At 37.6% G+C, this 15,626-nt stretch overlaps 1 protein-coding gene across 1 annotated transcript; it reads right to left on the reverse strand.

Moving 5' to 3' along the window:
- On the reverse strand, nucleotides 523-6,994 carry LOC18606638 (ABC transporter C family member 10). Its single transcript, XM_018117333.1, has 11 exons — nucleotides 4,668-6,994; nucleotides 4,002-4,322; nucleotides 3,837-3,923; nucleotides 3,093-3,680; nucleotides 2,838-3,002; nucleotides 2,435-2,729; nucleotides 1,964-2,178; nucleotides 1,559-1,864; nucleotides 1,358-1,421; nucleotides 1,022-1,261; nucleotides 523-904 (listed from the first exon to the last, which is right to left on the reverse strand). Exons 1-11 carry the CDS (start codon nucleotides 6,732-6,734, stop codon nucleotides 780-782), a joined length of 4,473 nt encoding a protein of 1,490 aa, XP_017972822.1. The 5' UTR covers nucleotides 6,735-6,994; the 3' UTR covers nucleotides 523-779.

Consider the following 15,626-nt stretch of genomic DNA (forward strand, 5'->3'; position numbering starts at 1 on the left):
GGTAACTTAAATACAATAGTTGTATCCCTTCCTAAGCTAATGCATCAGCTGCAATCGAGGATTGGAGCCGGCGATCTACCAAAATGGGGTGTTTAGGTCTAAACACTTAATCGTATATGAAAGAAGGCTGGCAGGCGGGGACAGAACGTTTGGTGAACTGTAGTCATGTTCTAACTACAGGCGGTCCACCAGGCAGAGCCTGCTGGGAAGCTTGCATAAGCGCTAGCATTTTGCAGAACGAGAGCAGTATCGCTCGACAAGCTGCCTGTATAATGGTTACTGCTTATATCAACTTTGGTGGTTGATCATACTCTAACAAGTTCCCTGAGAATATAGACAGAACATTTTGATTGGTATAAGTAAAGCCAGGTGACTGTATGGAAAAATTGTGTGTAGGGACTTCATAGTGCATCAAACTATGCTCTTTCCTAGAACAAGGCATCAACTGCAGTTTAGCATTGGAGCCTAAGGTCTACCAAAATGGATGGACCTGGCATCTGCAAAATTGCTATTTTTGATAAGTGATACAACTATCAGTGAGTTCATTTTATATACAAAACTCATGCAGATTAATATTCCTTCCGTGTCACCTCCCAATGGCTGCTATTATCCATAAGTTCCTCACACTCTTTAAACAAGCATACGTTCCAATTTTCAAAAAAAGAAATCAAGCATATGTTCCGGCAGCAACTCCGAGTCAAATTGCAGGGATAAAACCTTAAGAAACTTATCATTCAATTTACAACCGTCCACCAGAAAGAGTCTGATACAACGTTTCATTACCAGTTTTCCGAATAGGTATCATCATGGGAAGAACGAGACCAATATTCCTTGACAAGCTGCCCAAAGAGTGATCCCAGTTTATTCATCAGCTTTGCTGGTTCATCATATTCTATCAATTTCCCTGTTAACATAAGCAGAATATATTGATTGGTAGGCTATAACCAGTGTTTATAAGCACAAGATTTGATAGTCCTTAACAGCTAGTACAACTGGTGAGAAGTATAACTCAGTAACTCACCATCGCTGATACCAAGCACCATATTGCAGTCCATCACAGACGGTATTCTGTGAGCCACAGTAATCACTGTGCAGTCTGCAAATTCTGTTCTTATAGTTTTCTGGATGATAGAATCAGTTGCATTATCGATTGATGCAGTGGCTTCATCAAGTACTAGTATCTGGCTCCTCTTCAGCAGTGCTCGTCCCAGACAAATTAATTGTCTCTGCCCCATGCTCCAGTTTGATCCATCTTGTACAACTGCAGTTTAGGTCCAATCTTTTTGAATTCTTGATCTCCTTTACAAATAGCGCCAACTCTCAAAACATAAGTAACTCTACAACTTCTATGTCTTACCTAAGGAATTCAGGCCTTCCTCTTTCTCTTGAACAGCCTCTCGAAGTTGACATTTTTCAAGAACCTTAAAAGTGTAGTGATGAGAATTATTTTTAGCAATAAAAAAGGCAGGGACTAGCTATCACATGGTTTCTTACATCAAGGAGAACAGTTTTCTTGCTAACATGAGATACAACCACATATTAGGAAACAAAAGCTTACCTCCCATATTTCGTAATCACTATGCTCTGACAAGGGATCCAGATTGTATCTGACAGAGCCGCTAAAAAGAGTAGGATCTTGTGGGATGATTCCTAAATGTGATCTCAAATCATGAAGCCCCATCGTGGAGATGTTTAGGTCATCAATGATGATTTTTCCATCTGAAGGCTCTACCAAACGGAACAAAGCACTGATAAGAGTTGTCTTTCCACTACCTGTCCGGCCAACTATCCCAATTTTATGCCCTCCTTCAAAAATGCAGCTTATGCCCTTAAGAACTAGTGGAGCATTGCGTCGATATCTAACCTGCTAGATGATGACATTGATATTATACAGTATTTGGGAAAGTATAATTAGTTGCAAATGGAAGAGATAGTACTTGTCTTTGAATTTCAATGTATATACCTTCAAATTGCAAATCTCCACTTTACCAACAGAAGGCCAACCATGGGCAGGCCTATTATCTTCAATTACTTCCGGAGCCTCACTTGGAATATGCATGTATTGCTCAAGCCTTTCTACAGAAACCATTAAGTTTGCTAGCACGCATTGGTATTGGATGGCAACAACAAGGAATAAATTCAATGAGAGGCCATAAGACAATGCCATTCCAATGAACCCTACCATCAAAATCAATAACCAAAATATTTTTTAAACAAATATATGAGTACATATTCTACTAATTGCTCAAAATGTGGAATAAAAGAGCTTTTCTAATGGTTATATAACTAAATCCTAAAGATCAGTATGCAATTCTTGAATTGAATAACCTTAGGACCTATTTCTTAGCTTAGCAGGTATATGATCAGTCTAAAGCTTTGAAACTTGCAGCACTCCGATATTTTCAACTAGTGGAAACATTTGATGATAACTAACCAGAGGCAGATGCTCCAAAAGGAAGTAAAGTCATGGCAAGTGCCAACGAAGAAAGTACCACAGCGCAAGGTATTTCCAGACGTTGGATTAACCACTCATTTGCAGAAAAGCTATGGAAGTCTGAACTTGCATTAGCATCAATCAGGCCCAGATTCTTCAAGAAGAATCGATCTCCCTCCCCAAAAGCTCTGATTGTCATGGCTCCAACAATGGATTCAGCAAGGTGACTGGCAACTGAAGACTTTGTTGTGCCATTGATTCTCTTCAACTCCATTGAGGAAGCAAGGTAGTACCTCTAATTGTTTCAAAACAAATGAAAAATATAATGGAGAAGGAAGGAGAAGTTAAGAAATGCTAAAAGCACAGAAGTCACATTGCAAGGTTGGTTTTGCTGTAGTAATACCTGTAGGAATATACTTAGAAAAATTAGGGGAATGATGACAAAGACAACTGGCCAGGCAAGAATAGCCAGTATCACAAAGCTAGAGTAGGCATTCAAGGTTGACCCAAGTGCAATTGCAAATCTGAACGGCACTTCAAGATCAACAATGCTCGAATCAGAAGATACCTATTACAGTAAAATACAAATTGTAAGCCCTTTAAAGCTTTCTACTTGAGCATGGCGCTGAAATCAAGCTGTGTTTTTTGAAACTCTTACTCGACTGAGTATCCTCCCCAGAGGAGTTGAGTCGTAGAAGGACATTGGTGCCCGGAAAATGGATTTCAGAAGTGTAGAGAAAATAGATTGTGATGCTCCACAACCTAAAAGAACTACAGAAAAGGATCGAAGGAGCAAAAAGATTGCTACAGCACTCCCAATCACCGTGTAAACTGTGACTAATTTCAGTCTGTTTACATTAGAGTTCTGGACTTTAGCAGCCAACCAGTAGTTTTGCATCAGTTGGCCAATAATGAAGATCATGTGGAATATAGCTGCAAAGGAGAAAAATAAAAAGCACTTGTCATGGCTTAAATACTGTCTGTAAGGCTTGAGACCTGTGTCTCCTGTTTCTTTTTCTTCTTGCTTAATCAATTGCTCTCTTGAAGGCACAACTGACTGATCCTTAACATATATATCTTGGATCTCTCCTTTGAATGTCATAGGTCTTCTGCCTGTAGAGTGGTCAATGTGTATCTCAGAGCCAAGAGTACTATTATGTGCATACACAAGGTTTTGGAATTCCTGACTTGAAGCACGTAGATTATCATAAGTAGCAGCTTCTATGATTTCTCCAGCAGCCATCAACTGCAATAAGATTTGCATGAACAGCTTATGTGGACGATTCAAATATGTAGAGCAAGATAAAAGATGATGTAGTTTCCCATGTGGAGCATTGAAAAACAGTGATAAACAAAGTAGGTGAAAGCAAAAAAAATAGCAGGTATTTTACAAGTAGCTTACCAAGATAGAATCAAAAGCTGGGAGGAAGTCCACTTGGTGGGTCACAAGTAAGACTGTCTTCTCTGAGAGAGCTCCAATGATATATTCCTAGAAATGAGGGTTTAGCTTTAAGTGAAAATTGCGTCATTGACGAACAGATTGCAAAAAGATGGAAATTATACTCACATTAAAGAGACTTGTTGCTGTATGGGCATCTACAGCACTGAAGGGATCATCCAGAAGATAGATATCTGCATCCTGATATAATGCACGAGCTAATTGAACTCTCTGTTTTTGTCCACCACTCAAGTTTACACCTCTTTCTCCTATTTCAGTGAGGTCCCTAAAAGGAAGCATCTCTAGATCTTCTACTAGGCAACACTTCTCAAGCACCTCTTGGTATCTAACTGGATCCATCACAGAGCCAAATAGAATATTTTCTTGTATACTGCCAGTTTGGATCCATGAAGTCTGAGAAACATATGCTATCTTTCCGCAACTACGAACCTGATGGACACATCTCCAATACCGTAAGAGGAAATGTTAAATGATCTTCTTAGGCTTTTAAGCTGTCAACCTAATTTTCATAGTTATTATAGGTTCACGAAGTATTGAAGTGTATCATTCAGTTTCAGTCGTTAATCTAAAATATTGTATACCTTCAGTCTGGACATTTTACTAGCAGATTTTCTATTCTTGTATCCTAATTACGTAGTTAACTAACAAGATAGGAAAGAAACTGAACCATCATGCTATCATAAAAACATTTCTTAAAGATTCCTCAGGATTTTCATCATTACACACGCCTGTAAATTCTGGAAATGTGGAGTTTTTGCTAAATGGTGCACTTACAATGCCATGGACTTTTGGAACTTCCCCAAGAACAGAAGCTAAAAGGGTTGATTTGCCTGAGCCGACCTCTCCACAAATAGCAATCTTTTCTCTTGGTTTAACCACCAAATTTATGTTCCTTAATGTCGGTTTGGAGGAAGAATCTATGTCCCAAGAAAATTCAGCGGAGCTGATGAAAATGGAGTACTCAGAGTCTTTGTCATTGTGTTCCTGCCATAAATCTCTGTCATTCAACTCTGGTGCCTCAAGAAATTTCACAATTCGATCCAGGGAAACTTTTGCTTCAATGAACACTCCAACAACATCAGGAATCACCCTTATTGGCTCTTGAAGAATATTCAAACTTGCTAAAAATGTGAAAACAGTTCCAGCATTGAGTTGAATCCTGAGAAAGTAGCATGCCCAGAAAGTAACAGCTGGTACAATAACTGAAGATGACCAAAACAGAACTACCTGGAACCCTCTTTGTGTCAGAATTCCTGAAATCCACTTTAATTCTTCTTTCCTTAATCCTTCTATAACGTTCTTGAAATGTTTCTCCCAAGCATACAGCTTCAAAACCTTCATATTTGCAAGTGCCTCTGTGATGGCCTTTAGCCTCTTATCTTGTGCCAACATTAGTTTTTTCTGATATTTAAGGAGTAATTTAGCCAATGGAGAACTTGCAAGAACTGTGAAGATAATGGCAATTAAAGCTGCAACTGTTGCAAGTCCCACAGTGTAGTATACAATGCACAACGCAAGACATAACTGAAGGCTTGTTGACCATATCTGATGTAACCAAGATGGAAACTCACCTATTCTGTAGGCATCCACACTGACATAATTTACTATCTCACCTGGAGAATGAGTTGTTTTAGCAGCATTTGATAGTCGAAGTTGCTTCTGATATATTGCTGCTGATAGCAAAGACCTTACCTGAAGTCCTACCAACTTTGTCCGAAAGAACCATTGCCTCTCAGAAAATGATTCCAAGCATTTTGTTAAGAAGAGGCCAACGGCCAGCGCATAACCCTCATGCTTGAAGGCTTCTTTTCCTTCTGCAACCTCAATAAAGGCTCTAAGGAACAATGGGCCCATGGACAATGTGAGAACCTTTATCAATGCGAAGAACCCAGAAACTAAAATAGCTTTCCAGTGAGAATAGAAAATCATTGACAATCTCCAGGGCAGATCACTTGGTCCTTCCTTTTTCTCTTTACTCAGCTGCTCCATATACCTTGAGTAGCACATTTGTGCTCGATGTTCCTCTAGCAACAAAGGGATATCTTGATCCTCAAGAACTTTCTCCTTACCCTGCTTCAGTAATGGATTCAACCACCAAAAGGTCATCGTACTGAAAAATCCAGCTCTGCCAAAGGTCGTAACATTATGAATGATGCTAATTCCATCAGTTACTTCAGGTTCTCCACCTCGCAAAGGTGCATAGCAATCATCAATGGTATCATCTAGATCAGTGTCCTTACGCTTGTCCCCTTCAAAGGCGCAAAGGAACAGTAAAATTGATCCAGAAAAAGATAAAATATCCAAAATTATCTTAGCTGAAACTGTTCTATCAACAATAGATTCTCGAAAAGCTGATACACAGAGAAACCCTGCATACAAAAGGCCAAGAATTGAACAAGATTTCACTGCTGATATACATGGAAGTTTTTGCTTCTTCAGGCTCACAAATGACCCTAAAAGCAACCATGTCAGTCCTTGAAATAACACTACTAGCCATTCATGCAAAGGTAGTATTGTCTGATCTGTATTTAGCTTTGTTTTCATTATCCATATCCCCAAAACCAAGTAGGCAATGGCTAAAATGCCATTAAAGACTGCTGAGAGAATTTGCAATGAAGAGACGTGTTCAGACTGGAAGGCTGCGGTAACCTTCCTCATAGACAATCTATAAATGACTATGAATAAGAAAATTAACAGAAGCAGGATATCAACAGAAATCGTCAAAGCATGATTGATACATGTACATGGATTGAGTATCGCCGAAAAACCAGGACTGCGTGTTATTCCAACTCCATGTGAACTCTCAGAGTTACTGCAGAATACAGTCCATGCACCCTCCATGTTGTATTTTGTGTCCCAATAGATCTGCAATTTATAAACAGGTATAAAAGAGCAGAGTTGTACTTTTGTTTACTTCAACCAGACTGACGAAAGCAAACCATTGAAGTAAAACCAGGATCCATTGTCTACAATGGATGTGTATGAAGATGCAGAAAGCAAACATTGCTACTGATGGGCTTGACGGTTCAACATTGGATAGAGTTTTTCTAAAGTTGGTCCAACCATTTACTAGGAGTATTATAATTGCAAAGGTGTTATTTTCATCAACATCATCATAACAGGACTAGTGACTGAGCCACTATTGAAACCTTGGTATTTAATCTTCAGTCCTCCAAAGGGCTCCTATCTTTATTATAGTATGAGGAAAGGTATAAGAACCACTAGTATAAACAAACTTTGTTTGTAAGAGTATTTTGTATGATGAGGAGTGATGTGATGATGATGTGAATAGTCAGAATTAATGCTGATGTCAAACTCAATAGCTCTGGAAGAGAATATACATATATATATATATATATATATCAATTACAAAACTTAATCAAAAGCATCTAAAGTTGCAGGGATTGAGCTCATACAAGGCAGGCAAAGTCATATTGGAAAGGAAAGTCTTGTTTAGTTTAACCTGAAGACTAAACAAGTGACAAAACGCGACCACAAACCAAACTACTAAGCTGGTTCAAGGTGCTTGTGCATGCATCATGATCACACACTGATCCCGATGGAATCCATACTGTTACCTCAGTAAGTCTTGGTATCTCTGGCTCATTCTCTTGAATTCATTTTCCTAATGGCTTTTTGATCATGAAGAAGATGCCAATATTTATGTCATAATACAATAACAATTCACGTCCAAGAGCGTTTGAGTTTCTTACTGTGAGCTGAATAAGACTAAAATCAGCAAACTCTTTCAATCAGAAATAGTGAAAGACCACAGAACGTACCTAGCGTCTTCTAGTCATGACGCTGAGAGAAGCTCAGTGGTTCCCACCACCTATCATGATGCAGAAGATCCAACTTGCCTTCCATTGTCATTCTGTCCCTATGCTAATCAATGCCCCATAAAAAGACAGCCTACAATTATGGGATCTCAGATTGAAATTTTCCCTGCACTGCGTATATATACACCTTTAAAATATCTAAAGTACTAACAAATAAAATTCCTTCACAAGCACAATAATATCAGAACAATACAAAGTAAAACCAGATGAAGGTAATTCACACACTCTAGGGTTTTTCTGCTTAAAATATTTCCAAGTGAAAGCATCTTTGCTGTATTAAAAACTGTTGATCTTTTGAGAATATTTATAAGAGAGAATTTCATAAAAGAGATAAATTGAAAACAAGGAATGATGGATGTTTTCTACTGCTGCATTAAGTGTATTTATACACAAACATTGAGAGGATAAGAGTAAGAAACTGTTACTCTAAAAATAGGGGATCAAAGACAGCACAACTTATAATTGCTGTCTTTTAACGGCTCACAATATGTGGCCTTTATTTCTAAAAAAAAACTGCTTAACTGCTTTAGGATAAAATTCTAAGTCATGTGTTTTGACATATGGACATCCTTATCTTTGAAGTGTTGATGTCATGCTCTGCAACCGAGACTTTAAATTCCATTACACCTCCTTGAAGTCGACGTTGCCCATTCCCAGTTTGCTTCTAAGCAACTCAAATTTTTCTCTGCATAATCCCTTAGTAAAAATATCTGCTATTTGATCATCAGTACCACAGTAATTTACAACAACTTCATTGTTCGTCACAGCTTCTCGTATTACATGAAACTTTATCCTGATGTGTTTGGTTCTACTGTGATTAATTGGATTTTTAGCCAGAGCAATAGCAGACTGATTGTCTAACCAGAGAACAGTTGGATTTATTTGTTCAAACTTCAAATCCAAAAGTATCTTTCTAAGCCACAGAGCTTGATTTGTTGCAGACGCAGCAGCCACATACTCTGCTTCAGCAGAGGATTGAGCAACAATGTCTTGTTTCTTTGAGTTCCAACTGAACATAGCACTTCCAAAAGAAAAACAATATCCACTGGTGCTTTTTGAATCATCATAACTCCCAGCCCAATCACTATCACTATACCCTTCCAATTCTTTATTTTCAACTTGTCCATACAAAAGACCATAATTTAGAGTCCCTTTCACATACCCCAAAACTCGTTTTGCAGCAGTTAAATGAGTCTTTGTAGGTGATTGCATAAATCAAGACAGCAAACTAGTGGTATGCATTATATTTGGCCTTGATGCTGAGAGATATAGCAAGCAACCAATTAATTTCCTATATTGAGTAACATCGACCAAGGTACTTCCATCATCTTTACACAGTTTGGTTCCAGTAGTAAGTGGTGTAGACACAGGCTTACAACCTTCCATCTTAAATCTTTTTAACAGCTCTCCTGCATATTTTTTTTTATGCAAGCAGATAAAGTCTGACCTTTGCTGAATTTCCAAACCAAGGAAATAACTCATTTCATCCAAGTCACTCATATCAAACTCAGATTTCATTTTATTTCTGAAGCTGTTCAAATCAGATTTATTTGGTTCAGTTATAAGTAAATCATCTACATAAACTGAGACAATAAGTTGGATTTTACCCAACGAACTCTTCACGTATAAGGTGGGTTCACTTTCACTGCGAAAGAATTTGTTACTCCTCAGATAAGCATCAATTTTTTTTATACCAAGCTCTTGGTGCCTGCTTTAAACCGTAAAGAGCCTTGATCAATTTACAGACTTTGTCTTCTTTGCCTTTCTCAACAAATCCTTCAGGCTGCTCGACATAAATATCTTCACTTATAGTCCCATTTAAAAACGCAGATTTAACATCCATGTGCCAAATCCTCCATTTTTCCCTTCCTGCAAGTGCTACAAGAAGTCTAATGGTGTCATGCCTTGCCACTGAGCAAAAGTCTCAAAAAAATCCACACCATGGACTTGAGAAAAACCTCTCACCACCAACCTGGCTTTCAATTTATTTATTGAGCCATCAGAGTTTAGCTTGGTTCTGAAAATCCACTTTACACTGATAACTCTTTGATGTTTTGGTCTATCAACCAAAATCCAAGTTTGGTTTCTTTTAATCATTGTCATTTCAGCCTCCATAGCAAGTTTCCATTGTTTATCAGATGCAGCTTCAATATAGGAACATGGATCAGTTATAGCAACGTTACATTGCTCATAAATATCTTGTAAAGATCGAATTCCTCTTACTGGTATGTCATCGATATTATCATCTAACTCATGTCCTGCTTCTTCTTCAAAAACATCCAGGTTTACCGCAACATTATCATTGTTATTTTCTGCAATTTCATTCTTCATCCAATTCCAGTGAATGTCTTCATTGAACACTACATCTCGACTTATGAAAACTTTCTTTGTTTCAACATTAAACAATCGATATCCTTTTGAAACACTGCTATAACCCAAGTTGATTGAGATTTGGGTTTTTGAGTCCAGTTTGGTTCTTTTCTGCTGGGGAACTTGGGCATATGCAATGCAGCCAAATACTTTCACATTTGAAATAGATGGTTTATATCCATGCCAAACTTCAAATGGTGTCATTGAATTTAAAGCTGTAGTGGGTATTAAATTTTGCAAAGTCACAGCAAAATTTGCAGCCTCTGCCCAAAAGTATTTTGGCATTTGTTGCTCAAATAATAGACATCTGATCATCTCCATAATAGTACGATTCTTCGTCTCGCTCACACCGTTTTGCTGAGGACTGTAGGGTACTGTAAGAAATTGCTTGATTCCTTCTTGAGTTAACAGGGCTTTAAACTCATTTGAAGTGTATTCTGAGCCATTATCTGATCTTAAGGCTTTAATTTTCTGATCAGTTTGCTTCTCCACAAGAACTTTGAACTTCATAAAGTATTGAATGGCTTCTGACTTTTGCTTAAGAAAAAATATCCAGCAAAACCTACTGAAATCATCAATAAACAAAATGAAATATTTGTTTCCATTGAGTGATAAAGTGCCAATAGGACCACAAATATCAGTATGTATGAGTTGCAACCGATTTGTGGCTCGTGTTTGACTTTGTTTAGGAAAAGGATGCCTGCTTTGCTTGCCCTGTAGACAAACTTCACATGTTTTCTCAACTTCAGTAATTATTGGCATATCATTGACAAGATTCAAAGATCCCATGTTCTTTATGAACTGATAGTTGATGTGGCCTAATCTTCTGTGCCACAACCTAGCTTCATTTGAAACACATTTATAAGCCATATGACCTGCTTCATTCAAATCTAATGGGAAACATTTGTTTCTCGTTTTTACAGTTGCTATTTCTCTACCAGATGGGTCAAAAATCGTGCACAGTTCATCTTTGAACAAAAGTGAATTTTTTTTCTTTCACTAACTGCCCTACACTTAGAAGGTTTTGAGTAACTTCAGGTGCAAAGCAAACATTTGCAATGGTTTTCATACCTTTCTTAGTAGTGATACCAACAGTGCCACGACCTTCAATTTTTAGCAAATTTCCATCTCCAATTTCCACAGTTGACTTGTAGGCTTTATTTAGATCAAGAAAATTCTTAATCTTACCTGTAATATGCGTGGAGCAGGCACTATCAATCAACCAAATACTGTCTTTTTTTGAGTCATTTGATTCAATAACCATAAATAGTGTTTCTTCAGCATCTTCCTTTTGTTCCACAATTGCAGCTTTTTCTTCAACCCAATTTTCTTTGTTTTTGCAAACTTTTTCAACATGTCCCTTTTGATTGCAAGCTCTACATTTTACATGAGGCCTATACCAACAATATCTCTCAATGTGATTTTTCTTTTTACAATAGGAACATGGTGGAAATTGCCCTTTCATTCCTTGTTTCTTTTCTTCATACCTCTTGTCTTTGTCTTTCTTCTCATATTCAGACTTCTTGTAACTTCCACTACTGGTTCGTTTGTCAACTCTTCTTGCAGCCAAGGCTGCTTCAACATGGTCTTCTTGCCTTAATGCTCTGCGTTGCTCTTGAGCTTGTAAAGCATTTATTAATTCTGATACTGACATAGTTGTCAGGTCCTTAGAATCCTCTAGAGAGGAAATTTTTGATTCGAATTTTTCAGGCAAACTTACCAAAAATTTATTGACAACTCTTCTTTCTGTTATATTTTCACCAAATAGTCTTAATTGATTTACAACTCTTAAAACTTTATCAGAATAATCCTTCATCGTTTCTTCATCTTTCATTTTTAGCACTTCAAATTCTCTCAACAAATTTAAAATCTGTATTTGCCTTGTACGATCACTACCATGAAACTCTTCCTTTATCTTGTCCCAAGCTTCCTTTGCAGATTCACATGCCATGATCCTTACAAAGATTGCATCCGTGACAGCAGAGTGGATGCAAGACAAAGCTTTAAACCGTTTTGCTACTTCTTCATTGTATTGCTTCATTTGAGCAATTGTTGGGTTGGCTTGTCGGGCAGGAGGATCTCCTCCTACTTCCACAACTTCCCACAAGTCGAAGGCCTTTAGATATGCCTTTATTTTTACAGCCCACATGGGATAATTGTTGCCATTGAAAACTGGAGGAGCAGCAATGCTGTAATTGGAGGAAGCCATTTATTTTTGAAGTCTGACAGAAAGAACAGATAAAGAAAAAAAATTTTGTAAAAGATAAATGTTTTGAAACTATTTTGCCAAGGTCCCTTAAGATCACTCAAAAACGCTCTGATACCATGTTGATCTTTTGAGAATATTTATAAGAGAGAATTTCATAAAAGAGATAAATTGAAAACAAGGAATAATTAATAATTTCACTGCTGCAGTAAGTGTATTTATACACAAATATTGAGAGGATAAGAGCAAGAAACAGTTACTCTAAAAATAGGGGATCAAAGACAGCACAACTTATAACTGCTGTCTTTTAACGGCTCACAACATGTGGCCTTTATTTCTAAAAAAAAAACTGCTTAACTGCTTTAGGATAAAATTCTAAGTCATGTGTTTTGACATATGGACATCCTTATCTTTGAAGTGTTGATGTCATGCTCTGCAACCGAGACTTTAAATTCCATTAAAAACCAATCATTAACATTTTTATAATCTTCTTTAATTATGATTGGAGGTGATAACATCTTTTGTCAAAAAGGAGTTGTTTTAAGATACATTAAAACTCCCACATGATTAACATTGCATATGGAAGCCATCAGATGGGTGGTTTCTCCCTTCTCCCTCCCTCCCTTTCTCTGTTTTTCCTTCTTTTACTCTGTCCACACATCACAGCCAATACAGATGGACTCCAGCAGGTAGGCTAAATCATTTCCGGGCCAAATCAGTTTGGAATTACAGCAATAGCCAATAAAAGGAAACAAATTGACAAGACCCACCCTGGGGAACTTATTGCAGGAGGACATCACTTTCAGTTCACATTTCGCTGTTTGTTGTTTGCCCAACAGACATTATTTTCTCACAATAACTTCACTCAACTTTATTCAGAATAAACTTTTCTTTTCAAAAGAAAAAAAGACCATGATTGATTATAAAACAGGAGGAGAGAAGGATATATGGAAATACAAACCTCACCCCCTTTTTTCACTTCATACCCGGAATCACACTGCAGCTTCCAGACAAGCAAAAATAAAAGGGTGAGAAGTGCAAGACGACACAAGAAAAGGCTGTAAAAATTATCACACTATCCAAAAAAGCAAGCATACTTTCTTTTCAGTTTCCATATATTAGATTCATTCATTAGACAAATTTACCGTTTATGTTCTCTGCCGACCGTAACTGTGCGCAAACCTGTCAAAGACTCGAGGCCCGACAGAGAAGGCAAAAGTCAAAATTGTTAGCTACTGGAAGCGAAAGGCGACAATTTCTTAAAAGAGAGAGCGAGGAGTTGGCTTTTTTATTTGATTTTCCATAAACGACAACATTCTTTAAGCCATGTGGTGTGGCGCTTTCTCAGGAGACCTGGCCTTTGGGAGTTTCAGACCTCTGTAACACCTTATGTCTCCCATTTCAGGTGGTCCTCCGTCCCTGAATCTTTTCTCTTTTTTTTCGAAGACCCAAATCCAAATAAAGTCCAAATGGTTCTTCATCTGAATTCAGAAGTTATTGGCGCATGGGAATTGACAAGTAGAACAAGACGAAAATTACCAGACAAGGAAAATAACCAGACGAAAATAATTCATCTTCGAAGTCAAAGATTCTAGTTTTGCTATGGTGTGAGAAAATGGAGTCTTTAGGCCTGGGTGGGGCCTGCATCAGCACGAATGTAAAGACTGATCTATTTAAAGGAATCATACACACTATATACATAATTTAATTCCCATTTGCAGTTAAACATATAGAGCAGAGCAGCTAAAAGGTGAATGGCTGTTCTTCTTTTGCCTTGTGGTTATCTGTAAGTTCATCGTGTGTACAAAATTTAAATAGACAATCACTATCGCCTTCCAAAACTTAACAAATTCCAAGATTAAATTTCAACTGCAATTACGCAGAGCCCTGGATTAGCAGGATTTGATCCCTAAGTTGCTCTGACTCTAAACACAAAGCATAGCTACCTGGAAGTAAGGCCAGGTGTTGCATGGATTTCCATGTAGAATTGTAGGGGCAAACAATTCAAGTCGCCATTCATTCCCTTTTCCCACTTTTCCCAACGTCATGCTTCTCCTGCTTCAATGACGTGCAAGATCCTTCGAATACGACTTCCCCGCTTCTCAACAGCATCATGGTTGATGATTCGAAGACACGACCATCAATCACCAGGCAGTTGCAATCTTTACATCCCCGCCCTTTGTCTTGCTCTTTTCCTTTTAACTCAAAGATGTCCAGCACCTTAGCCTCCATAGCCACCCGAGGGGCCTTGTCTACCATCATTGGCAGAGAATGAGGAGAGTCATGATTGCCAGCATTCTTCATTCGATCATTTTATTGTTTATTTAGTATGACACAAAGGTACTAACCGCAACAGTTACGGAAAAATCTGAAACAATTCATTTCCTCGTTTATTATGGGAACACAAATTTCATCTTCAGCGTGCATTTCTCAGCAATTCCAGCATTGTTTAAGGCTTTTACATATATCTGATTATCATATTTATTAATTTTTCCAAGTTCTTTTACAACAACACGGAAAGTTAATTAAGCATGAACAAAAAACTATTGCGTTGCTACACAAGAACTTACAAAAATTTATAGAAATGATAACCAGACATATGTGAATGCCTCAAAACAAGCCTTGTTAGGCAATCTGACCCCTTTCGATTTACTGGAATTGCTGAAAAATGAAACGCTGAAGGATAAGATTTACATTCCTGTGCTTAATGAAGAAATACCTTTCAAAAAAAAAAATTAATGAAGAAACGAACTGTTCCAAGCTCTTCAGTAACTATTGCATTTGATACCATTGTTGTGCGCCGTACTAAATAAAGAATAAAAAGATCGAAAGAAATGCTTCGGGGATTGTTGCTGATGAGTGATGACAAATAAAAGGCGAAGGCTGAAGCTCTTCATGACCTAACTAAGTTGTTGATGAGTGATGACAAATGAAGGCTAATGCTGATGCTTCTCATGACTTAACTAAGTTGTTGCTCTTAGTCTGATATAAATGTATCAAGTTATTTTATTTAAATTTGAATTGAGAATAAGAATAATTTGATCTAAATTTATTTGATTTTTTTAATTATTTACTTTGAATATGATTAAATTGAAATTTCATCTTATTATATGTTAATCTTATCAAAAGATATGTTTGATAATTGATCTCTACACACAAAGATTGAGATGGGATGGAAAGGGGGCCTAACACCTTTATGCTGGCTTGAGTGGTTGCCATACTAACAGAACTAGGTGGACTGTTAACATTTAATCCAACCCTGCAAGCTACACATGTTGTGCCAGGTCCACATCAGATTGAGGAAAAGCCCCCCCCCCC

Source organism: Theobroma cacao, chromosome 3 (assembly GCF_000208745.1).
Source record: "Theobroma cacao cultivar B97-61/B2 chromosome 3, Criollo_cocoa_genome_V2, whole genome shotgun sequence".
Lineage (NCBI taxonomy): Eukaryota > Viridiplantae > Streptophyta > Magnoliopsida > Malvales > Malvaceae > Theobroma > Theobroma cacao.